General features: G+C 33.6%; 1 protein-coding gene across 3 annotated transcripts in view; it reads right to left on the reverse strand.

Annotated features, from left to right (window-relative positions):
* LOC106457718 (protein vein-like) overlaps positions 1-17431 on the reverse strand; it is a 120743-nt gene extending 103312 nt beyond the window's left edge. For all 3 annotated transcript variants that reach the window (XM_022383883.1, XM_022383890.1, XM_022383876.1), the window contains exon 1: positions 16685-17431. In XM_022383883.1, coding sequence (XP_022239591.1) covers positions 16685-17135 — 451 coding nt within the window. In that variant the 5' untranslated portion in view covers positions 17136-17431. The remainder of the gene's footprint in view (positions 1-16684) is intronic.
* Between the last annotated feature and the right edge of the window lie 446 nt (positions 17432-17877).

Genomic DNA, 17877 nt, shown 5'->3' on the forward strand with positions numbered 1-17877 from the left:
CTTACAGAAACTAACTATTCAAAAGTGAAATGTGCCTTACAGAAACTAACTATTCAAAAGTGAAATGTGCCTTACAGAAACTAACTATTCAAAAGTGAAATGTGCCTTACAAAAACTAACTATTCAAAAGTGAAATGTGCCTTACATAAATTAACTATTCAGTACAAAACGAGATAATCTATGTTGTTGGCTGGCCCTGTAGTTTAAGCTATGATTTCAGAGCTGGCAAATCGGTTTCGAATTCGTGCTACCATAAAATATTATTCGCACTTTTAAGCAGTTGATACGTTATAAGAGTTGCAGTCAATCCCTTAACATAGATGGTTGGTGTTAGGGTTCTACTGATTGATTGATTGCCTTATGGACGGCAACAGATAGCCTTAGTAGCTTTGGCATAAATACAAGATATAAATACCACAAAATCTGTTATCTGTTAATAAATTATCCACAGTAAATGTGAACCAGTGAGATAAAGAACTTTCAAGATAATAAATAAAATACAAAAATATAACAAACTGAAATAATATTGCAAATTAGAAACATCATTCAAAGTGAAGATTTTGTAGTCATAGAAGTTGTTTTTAGTTTGCCTATTATTCATTTTTAAGACTGATTATTATTAATCGTTGTTATTATTGTAGAATTTTAATAGCTCAGCTGGTAGAAATTATTAAAATTATTAAATTAGAAAAAAACAAAGATGTACAAGGAACGTTTATCAAAATGAGAGAAAAAAGAGGGCAATAATGATAAACTATTTAATAATTTCAATGCAAAATATAAGACCCTCAAAAGCTTCCAATTCTTAATTTAAAATTCTATAAAAACTAGGTTTTTGTAGTATACTTCTTAAAATCTAATTTGAGTGTAGCCCCCCAGTGGCACAGCGGTATGTCTGCGGACTTACAACGCTAGAAACCGGGTTTCGATACTCTTGGTGGGCAGAGCACAGATAGCCAATTGTGTAGCTTTGTGCATAATTACAAACAAACAAAACAATTTGAGAGTATGACAATATTTAGAAAATTGAATAACGTTTAGATAGGCTACTCACTATTTTGCAATAAAAAGCATTCACGCTAAAAAAACAACAACATAAAATAGAATAAAAGCTCTGGAAAAGATCGTGAGAGCCATGACCTAAATTTAAACATACAAGCTCAACAGAATAGTAGCAAGAATTAACGTTATTTTGGTACATACACTTGATAATAAGAAAGCTACTAGATATAAGTGACCTTAATACGCAAAATTTTGATACTGTACTAACTTTTACATTCTAGTATGGTGTTAAAAATGATAATAATATTCAACTGTAATGGTTAAGGCTGGGGTCATTTTATCAAGTCTCTTCTGTATTATTCATTTTATTTGATGCACCTTTTATGGCTTAATCAGGCAATATTAAACCTCTTTTTGTAGTTAAATTAATATGTTGATATTTACGGCACATTTCAGTTTTATGTTGCTTAAGAGGCGTAATGTATATAAAGAAACATTTCTGTTGGCCTTGTTTCTTTTTAGTCATACGAAGTTTTGATGTTGATACAGCAATCTGCCCGATGATTATTAGCAGTTGGTAGTTGTTACTTGATTTAATGACTAATTATAAACATTTGCGGTTGGTTTAAAATGTCCTTCAGATAAAAAATAATCAGCCATGTCTGAATTACTTGTAATATATGTGTCTGTTTACCGTTATGTTGACGCAGAACAGGGCTTTCTGGGGAGCTAAATTAATACGTTTCTGGATTTATGAAACTAAATGATCTATTAATGTTATATGTAAATTTAATTTCGTTCCGACAACAGCGATTTCTACTATTCGGTGCTGATAACTTATCAGGTGAAAGGTACACAAGTTCTGCTGTGTACAAGACACTGCGGCACCTGCCTCTCCTGATCCCTACCTTATCCATATACATCATGTGAAACCTGCTGTTGAATAGTAGGAGGCAAAAAATCAAATCTGTGCATACACACGTACAAAACCTTTAACCTCAATCGACTAGGTTTTCACAGAGTAGGACAGAGGTTGGGGCCGGGTGGAGGGAAGAGGTGGGGGATAGAAGAACTAGAACCTCAAAATAGCAAGAAGTGGGTAGCAAGTGAACGTGCTTGCGGCAGGCACTCAGTCGGCTGCGGATCGAATTACAACAGACGAAACTAGCACGGCCCTGGCCGACCGCCAAAAAAAGGAATAATCTGGCCAGATTCACCAGTAAAGATGAGGCGGGCAAGACAGGCAAGGCAGCGCGTGCTATGGTCTCGTGAATGGGGAGAGAAAAGATCACGGCGTCTTTATCACTGGTTTGAGCACCGCGCAGTCTACCGATACAGGCCAACTCTTTGGTTCTTTCTTTGTCTTCGTGTCCTCGCGTCTTCTAAACTGGCAGCTCGTCACTGTGAACATGTGTGTACATAGTGTACAGTTTGATTTCAAGAGAAGCTGGTGGAGTAAAAATTATGTCTATTCCGACACTCATCATGTTTTTTTCCCTGTATATGACGATTGCTTTCAAATCATATATTTTAAGGTCAAAGGTCAAGTACGCCATTTTTTTTTAAGGAAGCACAAATGAGCGAAAATTTTAAGTAACAAATTAGTTCAAAGTTGAAGATATCTATACGAAACACTTTAAAAACAGTCTTAATACAGTTAACTTTCAAACATACGCAAAAAATGTTACTGAATTTCACTTACTTTTTCCTATCTTTACTTGTAGAAGTATTTATGACATAACTCTGTCTAATTACCTAATTAATAGATTATCGTTCTTCCCAGGGTTTAAAGAACAATGACGTTAAATGAATGAAGAGTGTTTGAGTAGTGAAAAGTGTTATTAACCAGATGACTGTAGTTATAAGTTTTATGTTTTAGTATTTCAATAAAATACCTTCAAAAATGTCACATATTTTGATGACGTATAGAGATGCACGTTATTTTATTTAACTTTAACAGAATCAGTTAATGGCGCAGTGGTAAATCTGTGGACTTATACGCTAAAAACCTGATTTCGATACAGAGAGAGCTATTTGTGTAGTTTTGTGCTTAACTACAAACAAACAAGTTAATGACCACATCCTGACTCTTTTGGAAACTGAAAACTGCTGCAAAAATAATCCTAAGTTTGTTATTAACTACTATGACAACAAAGACCATCATTCATAACTGTGTTTGATATTTCGTTGTTGTTGTTTTTTATATATTTTGTATTAGTAAATGTATATGACAGTATCCTTTATAACATGACATGCACTCCATTTATTTTACGTATTAATATTACCTGTATAGCTATAGTTTTTAGTAAGTCATCAGTAAAATGCATATTTTTGCTCTTATGTTTCTTTCAAAGTTTGTAAGTTGTGCCAAAAAAAAAACAACAACTCGAAAGTGGTTTCATTTACACGTAAAAGTTTGTAGAAAATATTATGAACCTTAATTACATGGTTGAAAAGATCGCAAAACCATAGACAATGTGATCCCCAAGTCATTCTACTATTCAGTAAGTAGAACCAGAAAAATGATGTATAAGGAAAAAAATATATACATAGTATTTCTGCTCGGACTTATAAAGAAATGATCCAAACTTAAATCCGGTAAAGTAATCAAAAATAATAAAATTACATTCACTTAAAAAGTATACTTATGTATTGCTCAATAATTAGTTACTACTATTTAGAAATAATCTGTACTGAAACAAACTTTAAATAATTTCATCAGTTAGTGCATACTGAATATTTACCAACAAAACCCTTTGAGATGAAATATCCGAAGTTATGATTTACAGTGATATCCAGTTCGACTCTCAACTGGAACTGATTAAATAGCATAAATAGAGCATCGACTTCGTTAACGACATGGTTAACTTCCTTACTAACATTTTGATTTGTTCTAGGTTTATACAAGGGTCGTTTGAAGGCTGAGTCTATCAACTCCAGATGTAGCTTTCTACGCCATATCGTTCAGTGTGTAAAATATAATCAGAAGCAGACAAGGGGATGACTCGAGTCGTATGCTTTCAATCAATAAATTCGAAAAGGAGACAGTCAAAATATTAATTAACACCTCTAGCAGAACGCGGATAGCTCCAGTCTCACATTACACACACACACGCACGCAATAGTGTATCAGACATGTTGTATAACTTGGGTGTATTGCGGTTCATCGATAATCGATGGGATGGAATTTAACATTTCAGATGGCACATAGATACTTGTACAATCTAAAGTAGGTATTTTGTATCAGTATTTCTCTAGTAAATCTAGCTAAGAAAAACCCTTCACAGGTTACCACGTTAGATTATTGTACACAATGTTATTGATAATTATAGATCTAGGATAAAGGTAATTCAATTTAATATCAGTTAGGTTGTCTAGTTACAGTACTAAAAAAACGAAGAAAACTAGCTATTTTAACTGAAAATATTAATTTTATTCAATTCACAACCAACTTTTTAATAGTTGTGAGATTTAATTTTTATACCTTTGAACAGTTATAAGTACTGTATGGATGAAACTGACATTTTAAAAGTAAATTGTACCTATTTTCTGAAGTTACATTATCTTGAAATGTTATGTATTGAGGCTACCTTTGTTAACGTGCATATTTATACATTTGTAGGTCTGTCCTTACAAGATAACACATAAACTTTACTGAAGAAAGAACTCTAATGAATCTTATTCTGTAGCAACAACAGCAGACCGTTCGATTTTCTTCTTCTATAAGAATAGCAGTCACATCCGAACATCACATTTACCGCCTTCTCAAATCTCTCTATTTCCGTTTTGACTTGCGCTCAAAGATTTACATTTTTTAACAACTACAATCAGCTGTAAACTACAATATTTGACAATACATAGTTCAGTTTTACTGGCGTATACTAAAATATATCAAATTTACTAAATAATTCTGCCGTTTTAAGTATATTTATTGCTTCACCAAAAGTCTCCCGAACATTCGATATTATTTCAGTTATTTTTTTTTTTCTTAAACGCAGAAATTATACTTTGGGGTCACCAAACTTAGCTAGATGTGACCGAGTGCCTGAAAACTCAATCAAAGTTCAAGCTCTTTAACATTCGCAAACACGTAATGAAACTATGATGAAACATTCCACTAAATGAAACTTCCGGTCTCAAAATCTACACCCTGTCAAAGTAATCAAAACAACTAGAAATCAAGGTTACACTGACAAATAATGACAGATGTGACTGCTTAAAAGCTTCAATATTCAAAGTCATTCCCTCGCTTGATAAATTCCATAGCAACAGATAACGTTAGAGGATGAGGTTAGTTTTATTGTTTTATGTCTATTTTAGCAGGAAGTGGCTTTTCATATAAGTATATTACTATTTAACATAATCAAGATCTGAAATTTCGATGACCTTACATGGCTACGTATAAAAATCCTTCTCTATAGTTTTCCGTTTGTGCTATACCTGGCATAGGAAAATCGCACGGTTCATTTGCCTCTGATGATTATGTCTTTATTTGAATTGCTAAACAACACAATTAGAACTTAGAGCTTATGACTAGGCCAACTTTCTTCCAACCTTGAAATTAGTTTGTCGGCTGTTGTGTAGAACCTTTTTAGTGTCATTTCAAAAGGATTGTGTTCAGCGAGTAGCAGAAGGATCAACTTCAACAGAACAAGAAGAGTGGTCAGCATCATGAATACAAAAAGAATAATGTAACCGTTAGTAAAGTGATTAACTTCAATAATGCAAGTAAAGCGATCAGCGTCATTAGAGGTTAATTAGCTTCATTAGAATGAGATCATTGATCATCATCATTGGTATAAGTAGAGTGATTAGTTTTAGTGTTATAAGGAGAACAGCCAGTATCAGTAGCTCAAAGTAGCTGTTAGTTCGTTTCAAAATAATATTTTAGTAAAATCCTTTTTGTTTTTCCAATACGAGCTTTAAGATTCGGTTAAAAACAGAACTCATTTCCACATGAGATCAGTCCTTATACTAAGTGGCAAGTACTATTTGCCGATAATTTTTAAAAAATACATTCTAGTTAGGATTTAGTAAGCAATTACCATCAAATCTCGCAAACCTATCGTGAATTAAGATCGAGTATTTCTGCTTTTCTTCTGAATCCCTGTTCTAAAGTATTGCACATGGCAGTGGAACAAGAAATTTAAATAATATTAAATAACTTTATGTTCTTAACCAGTTTCATGATGGTTATCACACGTGTTGAAACTAGTTAAAAAATTCTTCCGTAAAGCACACACACACATATTATTCTGTCTTTATTTTCCACCACAAATGTTTTTAGTATGGTATATTCCATACTCTGGAAGTAGGTGAAAACACATTGGTTTCGTGAATTATATATATATATATTCCTTTAATTTGTTGTCCAAGCAATTAACTGCTAGACAAAAGTGTTATGATCATTATATTCTGTTTAAAACCAAATTCTTTCCAATTTTTATACAACACGTTCACAGTGAGGTGGTAGTAAATAACACATACTGATTATACTATACCCGTCGTACGTGTACGATGGATGGCCTCTAGACGCCTCGTTTTATGTATTTATTTGAATTTGTTTACTGTCCTCATTTCTATCTCCTATCCATAACCAAATCACGTGGGTCTGCAGAGTATGTGTAAAACCGCTCATTTTATATATCAACAGTAATTAATACTAATCATAATGCTAAGCAGATATCTTATTTGTACAATTAACTGTTCGTATCTCTTTGATATTTTGCAACTTTTTATTCACGGAAATCGAATGCGGATGATAGCACGTGCGTAGTTAAAAATAAAATTAAAATGGGTGATTGTGTATATTTCTGCAAGTTTGGCAAAGTGTTCTCACTTGTTGTACACGTTAAATATTACGTTGTAAACAGATCTTTTTCTTTGTGATTCTGAAAAGAAAGGATAAAAATTTGCTCATCTGACCTCTGGACCCCAGTTTGATGTTCCCTTAGCGTTATGCGCATGCACGTTTAATTAAAGATTTTGTTTTCTCATGATATTACTTAGTTGCATAAATATATTTAAAAGACTGTCACATGTAGATAAGCGGCGTTGGAGATGATCACAAGTCTGTAGGTTCAGAAGACATAGAGAGATAGTTTTAAATACAATGTTTGACAGATGTGTGTTTCTATGAACTCACAATTAATGCATAAACGAGATGTTTCTGAAGTGCTCAAACCTATGTGGCTAGTCTACTTTTTACTCAATTTCAAGAAGTTGCTCAACAGAAACAAAAAGCGTTAAACAAGAGAAATAACAAAAAAAATAACTTATCGAATGCAAAGTAAGAGCTATAACTAGTGGGTGTGAAGACACGAAAATCATTTCGATGGAATTGCTAGTAGGGATTTCCATATTAGAGTGAATTAGTAAGCATATTCGTTAAGTATTAAGACATTAGTGGTAAGCAAAGTATCTGACTACACTATCTTCAAAATAACTACATTATGTTAAAAAAATAAGAAGTAAACGGCTTACTTAGTTAAGCTTTTACAGATTTTCTTCTCAATGGCTGTAGCTAAAAAATATCTTCTTTATTTCTCGCCGCCGATGGCTCAGTGATAAGTTTGAAAACTTATAACTTATAACGCTAAAAATCACAGTTCGATACCCGTAGTTGGCACAACGTAGATACTCTGTTGTGTTGGTTTGTGCTTAAAACAAACAAGCAAAGCAATGTTAATTTCTTTTAAATATTATAATCAACCTAGGGCCCTTTTGGGAATACGATGGTTGACTTGGATTAGTATGCTTGGTTTGTGAAATTTTATACTAGGTTGTTGATGCTAGACTGGGCTTGCGTTTGTTAGCCCTGTTGCTACAGTCTTGAGTGGCGATTAGCAATCTAGATCTTTTTTATATTAAAAACGCAGTCTCCATTGACTTACACTGGGAATTTGTGTAAAAAAATATATGTAATAATATATAAATAATTAAATAAAGTAAAGTAGTGAATAAATAACATACATAATATAATAGCAGTAAGTTTCTGCCAAGAAGCTGCTTCCCTGTTGTCGGTTGTTTGAAATTAGGGACGGCGCCATACTAGTTGGACTGCGTACTACAAATGAAATGCGAGAGGACTCCATAATTGCAGAGAGGAGAGCCTATATACTCTGGCCAATGCTGAAAAATCCTCTAGCATGTAACTAAAACCATAACTATTTCCATATTTTATTTTTTACTTCGATGTTAATACGAAATCAAATTTTTAACCTATGTTATGGGGGGCTGCATCCTTTTCCATCGTGAAAATATCGGACTCCAATTGAAATCAATAACCTTACTTTGAGTTCTATCAAACATTTTGATTTATTAATTTCTAAACCTATTAAATAGAAACATTAAAGAATAAATACTTACTTCTGTATTCATTGCTATTTGCTACTTCATGACAGACAGTTCATGTTTGGTCTGTTTAGAATTTCGCGCAAAGCAACACAAGGGCTATCTACGCTAGCCGTCCCTAATTTAACAGTGAAAGACTAGAGGGAAGGTAACTAGTCATCACCACTCACCGCCAACGCTTGGGCTACTCTTTTACCAACGAATAGTGGGATTGACCGTCACATTAGAACGCCCCCACGGCTGAAAGGGCGAGCATGTTTGGTGTGACGGGGATTCGAACCCGCGACCCACAGATTTCGAGTCGAGCGCCCTAACCACCTGGCTGACATTTCATGTAAAATATCTTTAAATTTGCAATGATAATGTTCTAAATTTCTACAATTGACGCTATTCATAAAACATTTTATAAATTATATTATGTATACACTAATATGAAAAAAATATGAGTTTTCTATTCCTACATCATTTCTTTAACAAGGCATTACAGTAGTAAAATATATTCGTTTTTCACAAGTTCTTTGTGTTTGGTATAACGGATGTTGTAAATAAAAACATTAAATACACAGTCACTGATATCGACAGAGATTTTCCGACAGATATTCAAAGCATTTTCAGGCCGGACGTGGGCTAGTGCTTGGTATACCTAGACTATGAATCAAGGGTTTGTGGTTCGCGTCTTACTGTCGCGAAACACGCGTTTCGTGGTTTGGGGTCTTGGGTGCGCGATAAGAATGACACGTGGGCTAGTGCTTGGTATACCTAGACTATGAATCAAGGGTTTGTGGTTCGCGTCTTACTGTCGCGAAACACGCGTTTCGTGGTTTGGGGTCTTGGGTGCGCGATAAGAATGACTGTCAAATATCACTCTTCTTTAAGACAAGAATATTCTAAGAGTTGGCGGTGGGTGCTGTTGACTAGTTACCTTCCCTATAGTCTATTAGCTACAAATTGGGGACGGTTATGCTATTTATGTAGTTTTGCGTTAAATTTCTGAAGAAAACAAATCAACGTATTATTGTCTTGTAATCCTAAGCTTAGATATCATCTTTGTGGAACTGAATATTAGACTTTATAAAAAAAAGAAGCAACGTATGCTCTAACGTTGTCTTATGACTTAAGTCGAAAAATCTATTAACTGTACCCTTTACAAAGTTATCATTGAGGACAAAGAGGCGTGTTTGTATGTGAATATATGTATAATGAGATATTCCACACAGTATCTAAACCTGAAGTTTTTTACTTATGTGAAAGATATCAAAACTATGGTTCTTATTTAAAAAGTGAAATATTAACTATGATTTTGTATTTTATGCTCTCAACAATTCCATACCTTCTACAGTAATCATTTTTCTTTACTCATTAATGAAGTACGAGAAAACTTCGTTACTCATATTTTTACAAAACACATAAATAATGTCCACAAATTTGAAATTAACTGCTGAAAAAAAAAAGAAAAGGATATGCAGTAATTTGCTTTTACTGGGGCAGGGAACAACTCCAGAATTATATTCTATTTGTCATATATTGCATTGATTTGCTTCGTACTTTTAAATGATCACCAAAAAAACAATTAACGAACTTCTGGAAAAGTTATGTGTACTTTAGGATTATTGTTTATTCCGGATAACAAGTCGTTTTGGTTATACCATCTCAAAAACAAAAACACACTTTTCTTCATTTGCCATCTTATTAATATCATCTCTCGAAGTAAAAAAATATTTTTAATCTGTAAATCTGTAATATCCAAGTTGAAAAATTTATAATGAGAACAAAAGATGAATTATTGGGAACTTAATTAACGTTCAGTTCGTTGTTTGGTAAGTAATGCAACGGTAGTTTGTAAAAAGGTTAACTGAGATATCCATGTTAGAGTCCGAAAGTCTGGTTGCTTAAGATTATAGCACAGTATGGATTTGAACAGAATTCGATTACTCTTGTCCAGTTATTGTATTTTCTATTCGATTTGCATAATGAACGACGAGATGTTCTGGTCGTTTATTATTTTAGATAGTGTTGAGCTCGAACTTTCTTGCGTTGTAAAAAATGTTCTTGCCATCCAATTTAAATCATTTATATTTACAAAAGTTCACATATTCAGGCTAAGTATCACGAAATTATTATTATTATTATTAAATATGTAATATATTAAAATAATGAACAAATGTGTATGGAAAATCTGACATATAATAGGAGTGTTCAGAAAGAAAGAGGGTATTCTTAAATCCAACAAAAGCCAACTTATTAAAGTAAAAATTTAATAACGAAACCACTCCCTGCGTTCTTAATGCATAAAACAATAAGTTGAATTTCTGTAAAGTTTTAACTCAACAAAACTGCGATCAATTACAAAATAACTCCGACTAAAGAAACTATATCACAAGATTTTGACTTTCTAAAAGGAGAAGAAGCAAAATCACTTGCCCTCATAATTATGAAGAATCAAATTTTAGAAAAGCGAAACTTATAAGCAGCTCGGATTAAGCAATAATATATAAATATACTATCAAGACCCGATTGTTTATTTATTGTACAGGGCTGAGAGCAAACTGGTTTCACGTTTCCCCTTCAGCTATTTTTGTGACCTGAACATGGAAGGCGTACAATTCACAGTCAGTGATGCAGATGTTGCTGAGAATTCAAACAGTTTGGAATAATAAGAATAATAATAACAATAATAACGATAGATATATTTGTCTCTTCCCGGGTAAAAGCAAATCAAAGATAAAACATTCAGTGAGAATTCTAATAACTCATTTTCCCAGTTATTATATTAGCTTTTCTTATAAACACCATATGACTATCTAACATAGAAGCACATTCATTACAGACTTCAGATCTCCGACTTCTCACTGGACTGTTTTTTCTTTTTGTTGTTTTCAGTTGTCCGTGTATTCTTTATGAATCGAATATAAGTTATCTGATGTTAATCAAACAAGCAGGGTGGTAGCTAATTCTGCCTTTTTAACAAATGGCTAAACCACACTCAAAATATCTATGTATCCTTCGTTAAAATACAACAAATGTTATCTAACTAATATTCTAGTCTTCTCGAATAAGCTAACACAACAATCGTGACCCAAAATTTAAATTTTATCTTGTACGGAAGTTGTTTAAGTCACTTCGCCAATAAACGTAAGAGACAGAGTCATCGTTCCATTATGTAGGCCCATCCATAATACGCTTTAAAAGGTTATAACGAAATTTAGCTGAATATATACTTCAACACAACATGTGTAGATGATTCCTCTAAAAGCATGAATCTAATAAACAATATCTGACAAATGTCAAAGGTCAAGATCGCATATTTGAGTACTCGTTTAAATCTCTGCTGTGAGTTATATCCAAAAATGTATTGGATTGATTTGAATCATGTTGACATGTAGTTATGAATAAAATATACATTGCATCAAAAGGCAAGGTTAAAGGTCAATGTCACTATTAGTGCAACGTAGTAAATTTCCAGAATATATTTTTGTTAATAAAGAATGACCAAAAAGAAAAAAAAGTAGAGCTCGGTATAATAAACTTTGGATTTTATTATCTAATTGAATGCGATAGATAAATATATATTTCTATAGAAAGTTCCATTTCTGCTTTTTCGGTGTTTAGCTCACATTCTTTTGATAGCCTACAGATGTAGAGACCCATAATTCGGTCGTTTCGCACTTTAGTATATAAGTACATTGGCACATTACTCTCTTCAATGTATGGCACGTATTTTCCCTTCGAATAATTAATTAATTAATTGCAAACAACGTAGTGTTTTTGACATTAAAGTAAGGCTGGACTATTAAGGGACTCATTTTGATAGCCTACAGATGTTCCATATCTGTGAGTATCTAATCGCCCAAATTTCAGTCTCTCTGTAATATTCTTACATTGGAAACTCGTGATTAAACATCTGACCAAATATCTCACATGATTCTAGTTGTACAGACACGATTGTTGGCCATTTCATGATAAATATAGTTTCTATACCCGTCATTTAGACTCCTACGGTTATTGTTTGATTGTTTAAACAAGTAGACGTATTTATATCACATGGCATGGGGTTTAATCTTTGTATTAGTCTTGATAATTAATTTTGCAACTGTACAGATTGCAGTTATAATGTTGTATTTTGAACTGGTAATCAATTCTTTGGTAAGAAATTGTGCATGTATTAACATCAAATTTTCAATAATATGTATATATATAATTCTATTTTCGGAAATGAGATCATAAAATAATGTTCATCCGAGTACACCTCTGCTTGAACTTGGTTGTGCAAAAAACCGATACTCCATTATTCATTCAGTTCGTATATCTGAGCACAGAGATTATGATATATATATATCATAATAATGAATTCAACTTATTAAAATAATTATATTTTATAATTAAAACTAACAAAGCACAGACGAATTATTTTCACCATTTTGTAGCAAGTATAATTTTTTCTCGTTTTAAATTTCTTTTGAACATGCAAGAATAAACTAAATATATACGTACTTGTTCAAGGATTATGTCAAGCAGATGATCCGAACTTCTTATAAAGAAGAAGGAGAATTAAGGTAAGATTTCATAACACTTACTTTTATGTGCTTAGTTTGTAAGTCACAAACAATAATGCTTGTTCTAGTGCACTTAGTAAAAATGTTTTAAAGAACATAAATATTACATATTACTGCATAAAAGTGACATTTCTTTGAACTAGAATTTTAGGAGACTCGGAAGCTGTCTTCCGCGATATGGGAGGTTTCATTTGAATCGAGGTCAATTTCCCCAGTAATGTGGTAGTGCAGATCTTTACTGGAGTTCGTTAATACTTGTAGGGCTTTGGCGTCAGACTTCTACATATGGTTGGAGTTTTCTAGGCCAATAATGGCAACAGTATAAATTAGCCCGGGGGAAGGTAACCATAGCACCCTCGGTCTAAATTCTGCTCTTGCATTAATTAAGCAAGTGACTGGAATCATATATTATATGTAGATGTTATCTTTGATAAAACTTGTAGTGGTTTCACATGTGGTTACTGGCATCGTGTTGATAAAACTTAGGTTTTATTAAATTCATCACGTGTGTATATTAGAGTTGTTAGTGAACGTTGTAACTCTGCAGAGGAAATGTTTACATTTCGCGATAGAATTAAATTCGTAAATGAAAAACTGTTTCACAAACAATTAACAAAAACGATAATTAGCTTCCCTAAATAGGAGAAAGAATTATTTAAGCACTTATATTCCATACGTTGTTTTATACTTGAGACTTAAATAACATCTCAAGTCGTAATTAACTCTAGCTATGGAAAGGTATTATAACTAAACATTTACATAGATACTCAAATTACTTCATATTCGGAGTTATACATAGTATTTTTCAGAATATTTCCACAAAGAAATTAAAAATCAAATGAGAAGGTTAACCAAACCCAACTATCTACCAAAAACTACTTGGTAGTTTTCGGTAGATAGTTGGGTTTGGTTAACCTTTTCATGTAGGTAGTTTTCGGTAGATAGTTGGGTTTGGTTAACCTTTTCATGTAGGTAGTTTTCGGTAGATAGTTGGGTTTAGTTAACTTTTTCATGCATTAACCAAAATCAACTATCTACCGAAAACTACCTACATGAAAAGGTTAACCAAACTCAATCATCTACCGAAAACTACCTACAATGCCACGTATGAATGAACTATGTAAAGAAAGAAATTCTTCAGAACTTTAAGAGAGTTAAAAATTTTAAAGGCGCTGAGGTCTTCTTTAAAAATGTTAGAAACAAATAATATGAGGAGCAGTATTTATAACATATTGGAGCACTGTTCGATGAGAAATATTCATCAAACTTAATAAAATTAAAACCACATAAAAATCACTAATTTTGAAGCTGTGTTAAAATTATTTATTTACATTCATAATATTCCAATATAAGCTGTGCATAAGAACATTAAAAAGACCCCTTTTAAAAAATATGCAGTCCAAAACGAACCCACTTTCAAATTTGTCAATTCGTCCCCTTAATCATACTTCTTACGTCCACTACTATTTTATTAGTTGGAAGTTCCTTTTTTTCTTAAGATTAGTCACCAGACGTTAAGGAATAAAAATAGATGAAAACACAATCGGTTTGAATTTCTTTTATAGTGAATACGTGATTTCTAAGTTTCGACTGATTTAAGATCTTAAAGTATTTATCGTGGGAATTTACTAATACGTTTATTTATTTATTTATTTATCATAGACGATAAATACTTGACCTTGATTTTAAAAAAAATTGCTGAGACTTCATCTTATGAGGTCAGTAGCACGTAATATAGTTGGGTGACCGAAATTTCACCTATAGGATTTGTTACGACATACGGTAATAAAAATAAATGAATAAATGCAGCTTATATAAAGTACTTATCTGTACCCAGAATAAAAGATATCTAAGTGTGAAAACGGTTATTCAATTCCGGCTTATTTCCTCTCTAGTGGAAGGGCACAACAGTGGGAACACTTTAAAACATTTTGCAAAAAAACAACAACAACCAAGATATCGATCATGGCATACACCAAGTTAACTTACAGGCTATTCCATATCATTTCTATTTAACATTATCTTCCCTTTTTAATACAACTCTAACTTAAATGTGTACTTCACATGTAAGATGCCTATAGATGTAAACATACCTAGTGATTAGGTTTGGTCACTAATAGCTAAACTTAAAGTAAGGAAAACTATTGCACCAAGATACATTGACCAAAACCCAAGAAAACGATATTATAAGCACATGCATGTCCTTAACCTTAAGGTGTGGTAAGGATTGACAATAATAAAATTAAAATGCTCTTTGTTTATTTTTCGAACACTGTTAAGGACAATATTTGTGACGAACTATTTCGAGAAATCTCAATTTAAGAAACTATTACTTGTTTGCGCTAACCTCCCCTAGAGAGAGAGGACAGCTAGCCAATAGCACTCACGATCAATTTTTGAACAGGCACACTAACCGCTAAGCCACACCCGAGCCAAAAAATTTTGCATTTTCTCACTAAATGACAGGAAGGTTTATATATATATATATACACACACACACATTATATATATTTGCATTGTACTGCGTCTGTGATAAGTGCTCATGCTTTAGAACTAAGCTTACTTCATGATAAATGGCATACCAAGTGTTTTTCGTGATGTAGTTCTCTTAAAGTGCCTTTTCCATTGAAATTTGAGAAGTCGTTAAAACAGTTAGACAGTTAGCATCTTAGACACATTCTGATTCTTTATTTAATGCTTTCTTGTTTTGTTTTTGTTGAATTTCGCGTACAGCTACAGTGATGGAGTAGAGAGAGAAAGTAGGTAGTCGAACTACCCACCGCCAACTCTTGGGTTATTCTATACCAATTCATATTAAAACACTCCTTATGGCTGAAAGGGCGAGTGACCAGTAGGTAGCGAGTCCAGCACCATAACCACCAGTCCATAATACGTTTTTCGTGTCTTATCCAATCTCTAACAAAACTCGATTGCGAGGTTGTTGCTGTTGTTTTTTGTACGTGCAAAATTTACGTTCTAAAGCTTTCATTTTCTTTTGTTAGATGTTTCAATACGATTAGAAATAAAATAAAGTATGCTTGTCTTCTGGTTATTGACATTTGTTTTGTACAGACAGGATACCGGAAATGTTAACAGTGTTACTTATTTTTTTCGATAAAATTATAGTTATCAACATAACTTTTTGAAGATCGTGTAATGAGATGCGTTTAAACAACGTTGTTGTACCGTGAAAAAACTAATAAATCGCCTGAGAATTAACCTTCAATTAAATGTACACAGTATTAACAAATAATATATATAAAGACCCGAGTAATACATTATCGTTGTACTTCAAATAAGTAATAACGTTTTCAGGGTTTGATTTAAGATCCTTTACTCATCACTTAGTGTGAAGAAGAAAATTTCATAATTAATAAAGTTGTCAAAAAAAAAAATGAGTTCCAGACAAAATCGTTCCCATGGAATTTTCTTTTTCCAATCTTTCTATGATCACAACTACAAAAATGATCCAATCTTTCTATGATCATCACTACAAAAATGATCCAATCTTTCTATGATCATCACTACAAAAATGATCCAATTTTTCTATGATCATCACTACAAAAATGATCCAATCTTTCTATGATCCTCACTACAAAAATGATCCAATCTTTCTATGATCCTCACTACAAAAATGATCCAATCCTCCTAAGATCATCACTACAAAAATGATACAAGAAGAATATTTAAGAAAATAATTATATCATTCTAGAAAAATAACTTCTCTTTCTGGAATTATTGAAGTAAATAATATTAAAACAACCACCGAAACTTACCACATCCTTGACACAATACTCTCTTAACTGCTTTGTTTGTCTTTCGACTCTTCCGCAACGGCTTAGCCACGGCTATTAAACTTTTCTTCCCGGAGTTTCCGGGCCGCGCTGGTGATTGCGGTGCTGCGAAAATGATGTACTTGCTATTCCGCTCTAAGTCCTTTTCACTGAAAGTATCAGTGCAAGAGTTATCATTCAGAAATTTCAGAAATGCCACATCTTTTTTCTGTAACACTACATTTTCATTTCTCTTGTAGCTTCTCTTGACACGAAACTGCGCAACTTTATCAACAGAAGAAACTTTTAGAAGACGACCCTGAAACACGATAGGGGCAAGATGAGCCTTGGAAGCGGCATCCAGCTGGTCATCTAGGCACGTCCTGGCTGCTGTCCATCGGCACCAGGCTATCAGAAAGGTCAACACTAGCCAACTGCCGAGACAGGTCCGCATAGTTAGTGGAAATATGTCCTTAACAAGTCGAAGTTGGAGGAGAGTGAAAACACACACGAAGGACAGCACGGCGCAGACATGCTTTAAATGATACTGGGCTTGTCATGCTTTCGAGAAAGTCATCGTGGCTCGCGAGCACGTCATGCGCGATGAACTTGAGTTCTAATATATTTCAGCAAATAAAACAACTTAATAACTCGTACTTCTCGACGTTACTGATTCTGGTAAACATCCGGCAGTGCTGTGACTATAAGAATATATAAACTATTGATGTACCACCAAGAGCGCATTACTATGTCGTGTCTTCTGATCGACTGCAGCGCAAGTACACAGGGATGCGAGAGAGAGAGGCCGCACGAGGGCTAAGGCCAGTAGAGCGTTGCACGAAACGAAACTGGAAAGGGCGTAGGGTACGTCACTATACTACTTCTTTACCTTGGCGGGTTCAGTAGACCACCCCCTCTTCTCTGAGAAGCGTGGATCATACGCAGTTTCCAGTCAGCACGTGTATCGGCTTATCAACCTCCAGTCACACATAGCCATTGCTGCTAGAGACACGCGTCCCCCCTTTGTCCTGATAATCAGTGGCTAGATTATCAACTTCAAATTCACTAAACCGAAGGGCACGTGGCAAGCTCACGTTGCCCAGTCATGGCACTGAGTTAAACCGGCATATGGTTTCACAAGAGTAAATTATCTGTATCCTATAATCCTCAGACACTTTCGTCTTTGTTCATACGTT

The sequence above is a fragment of the Limulus polyphemus genome, unplaced genomic scaffold (assembly GCF_000517525.1).
Source record: "Limulus polyphemus unplaced genomic scaffold, Limulus_polyphemus-2.1.2 Scaffold18, whole genome shotgun sequence".
In the NCBI taxonomy this organism is placed as follows: domain Eukaryota; kingdom Metazoa; phylum Arthropoda; class Merostomata; order Xiphosura; family Limulidae; genus Limulus; species Limulus polyphemus.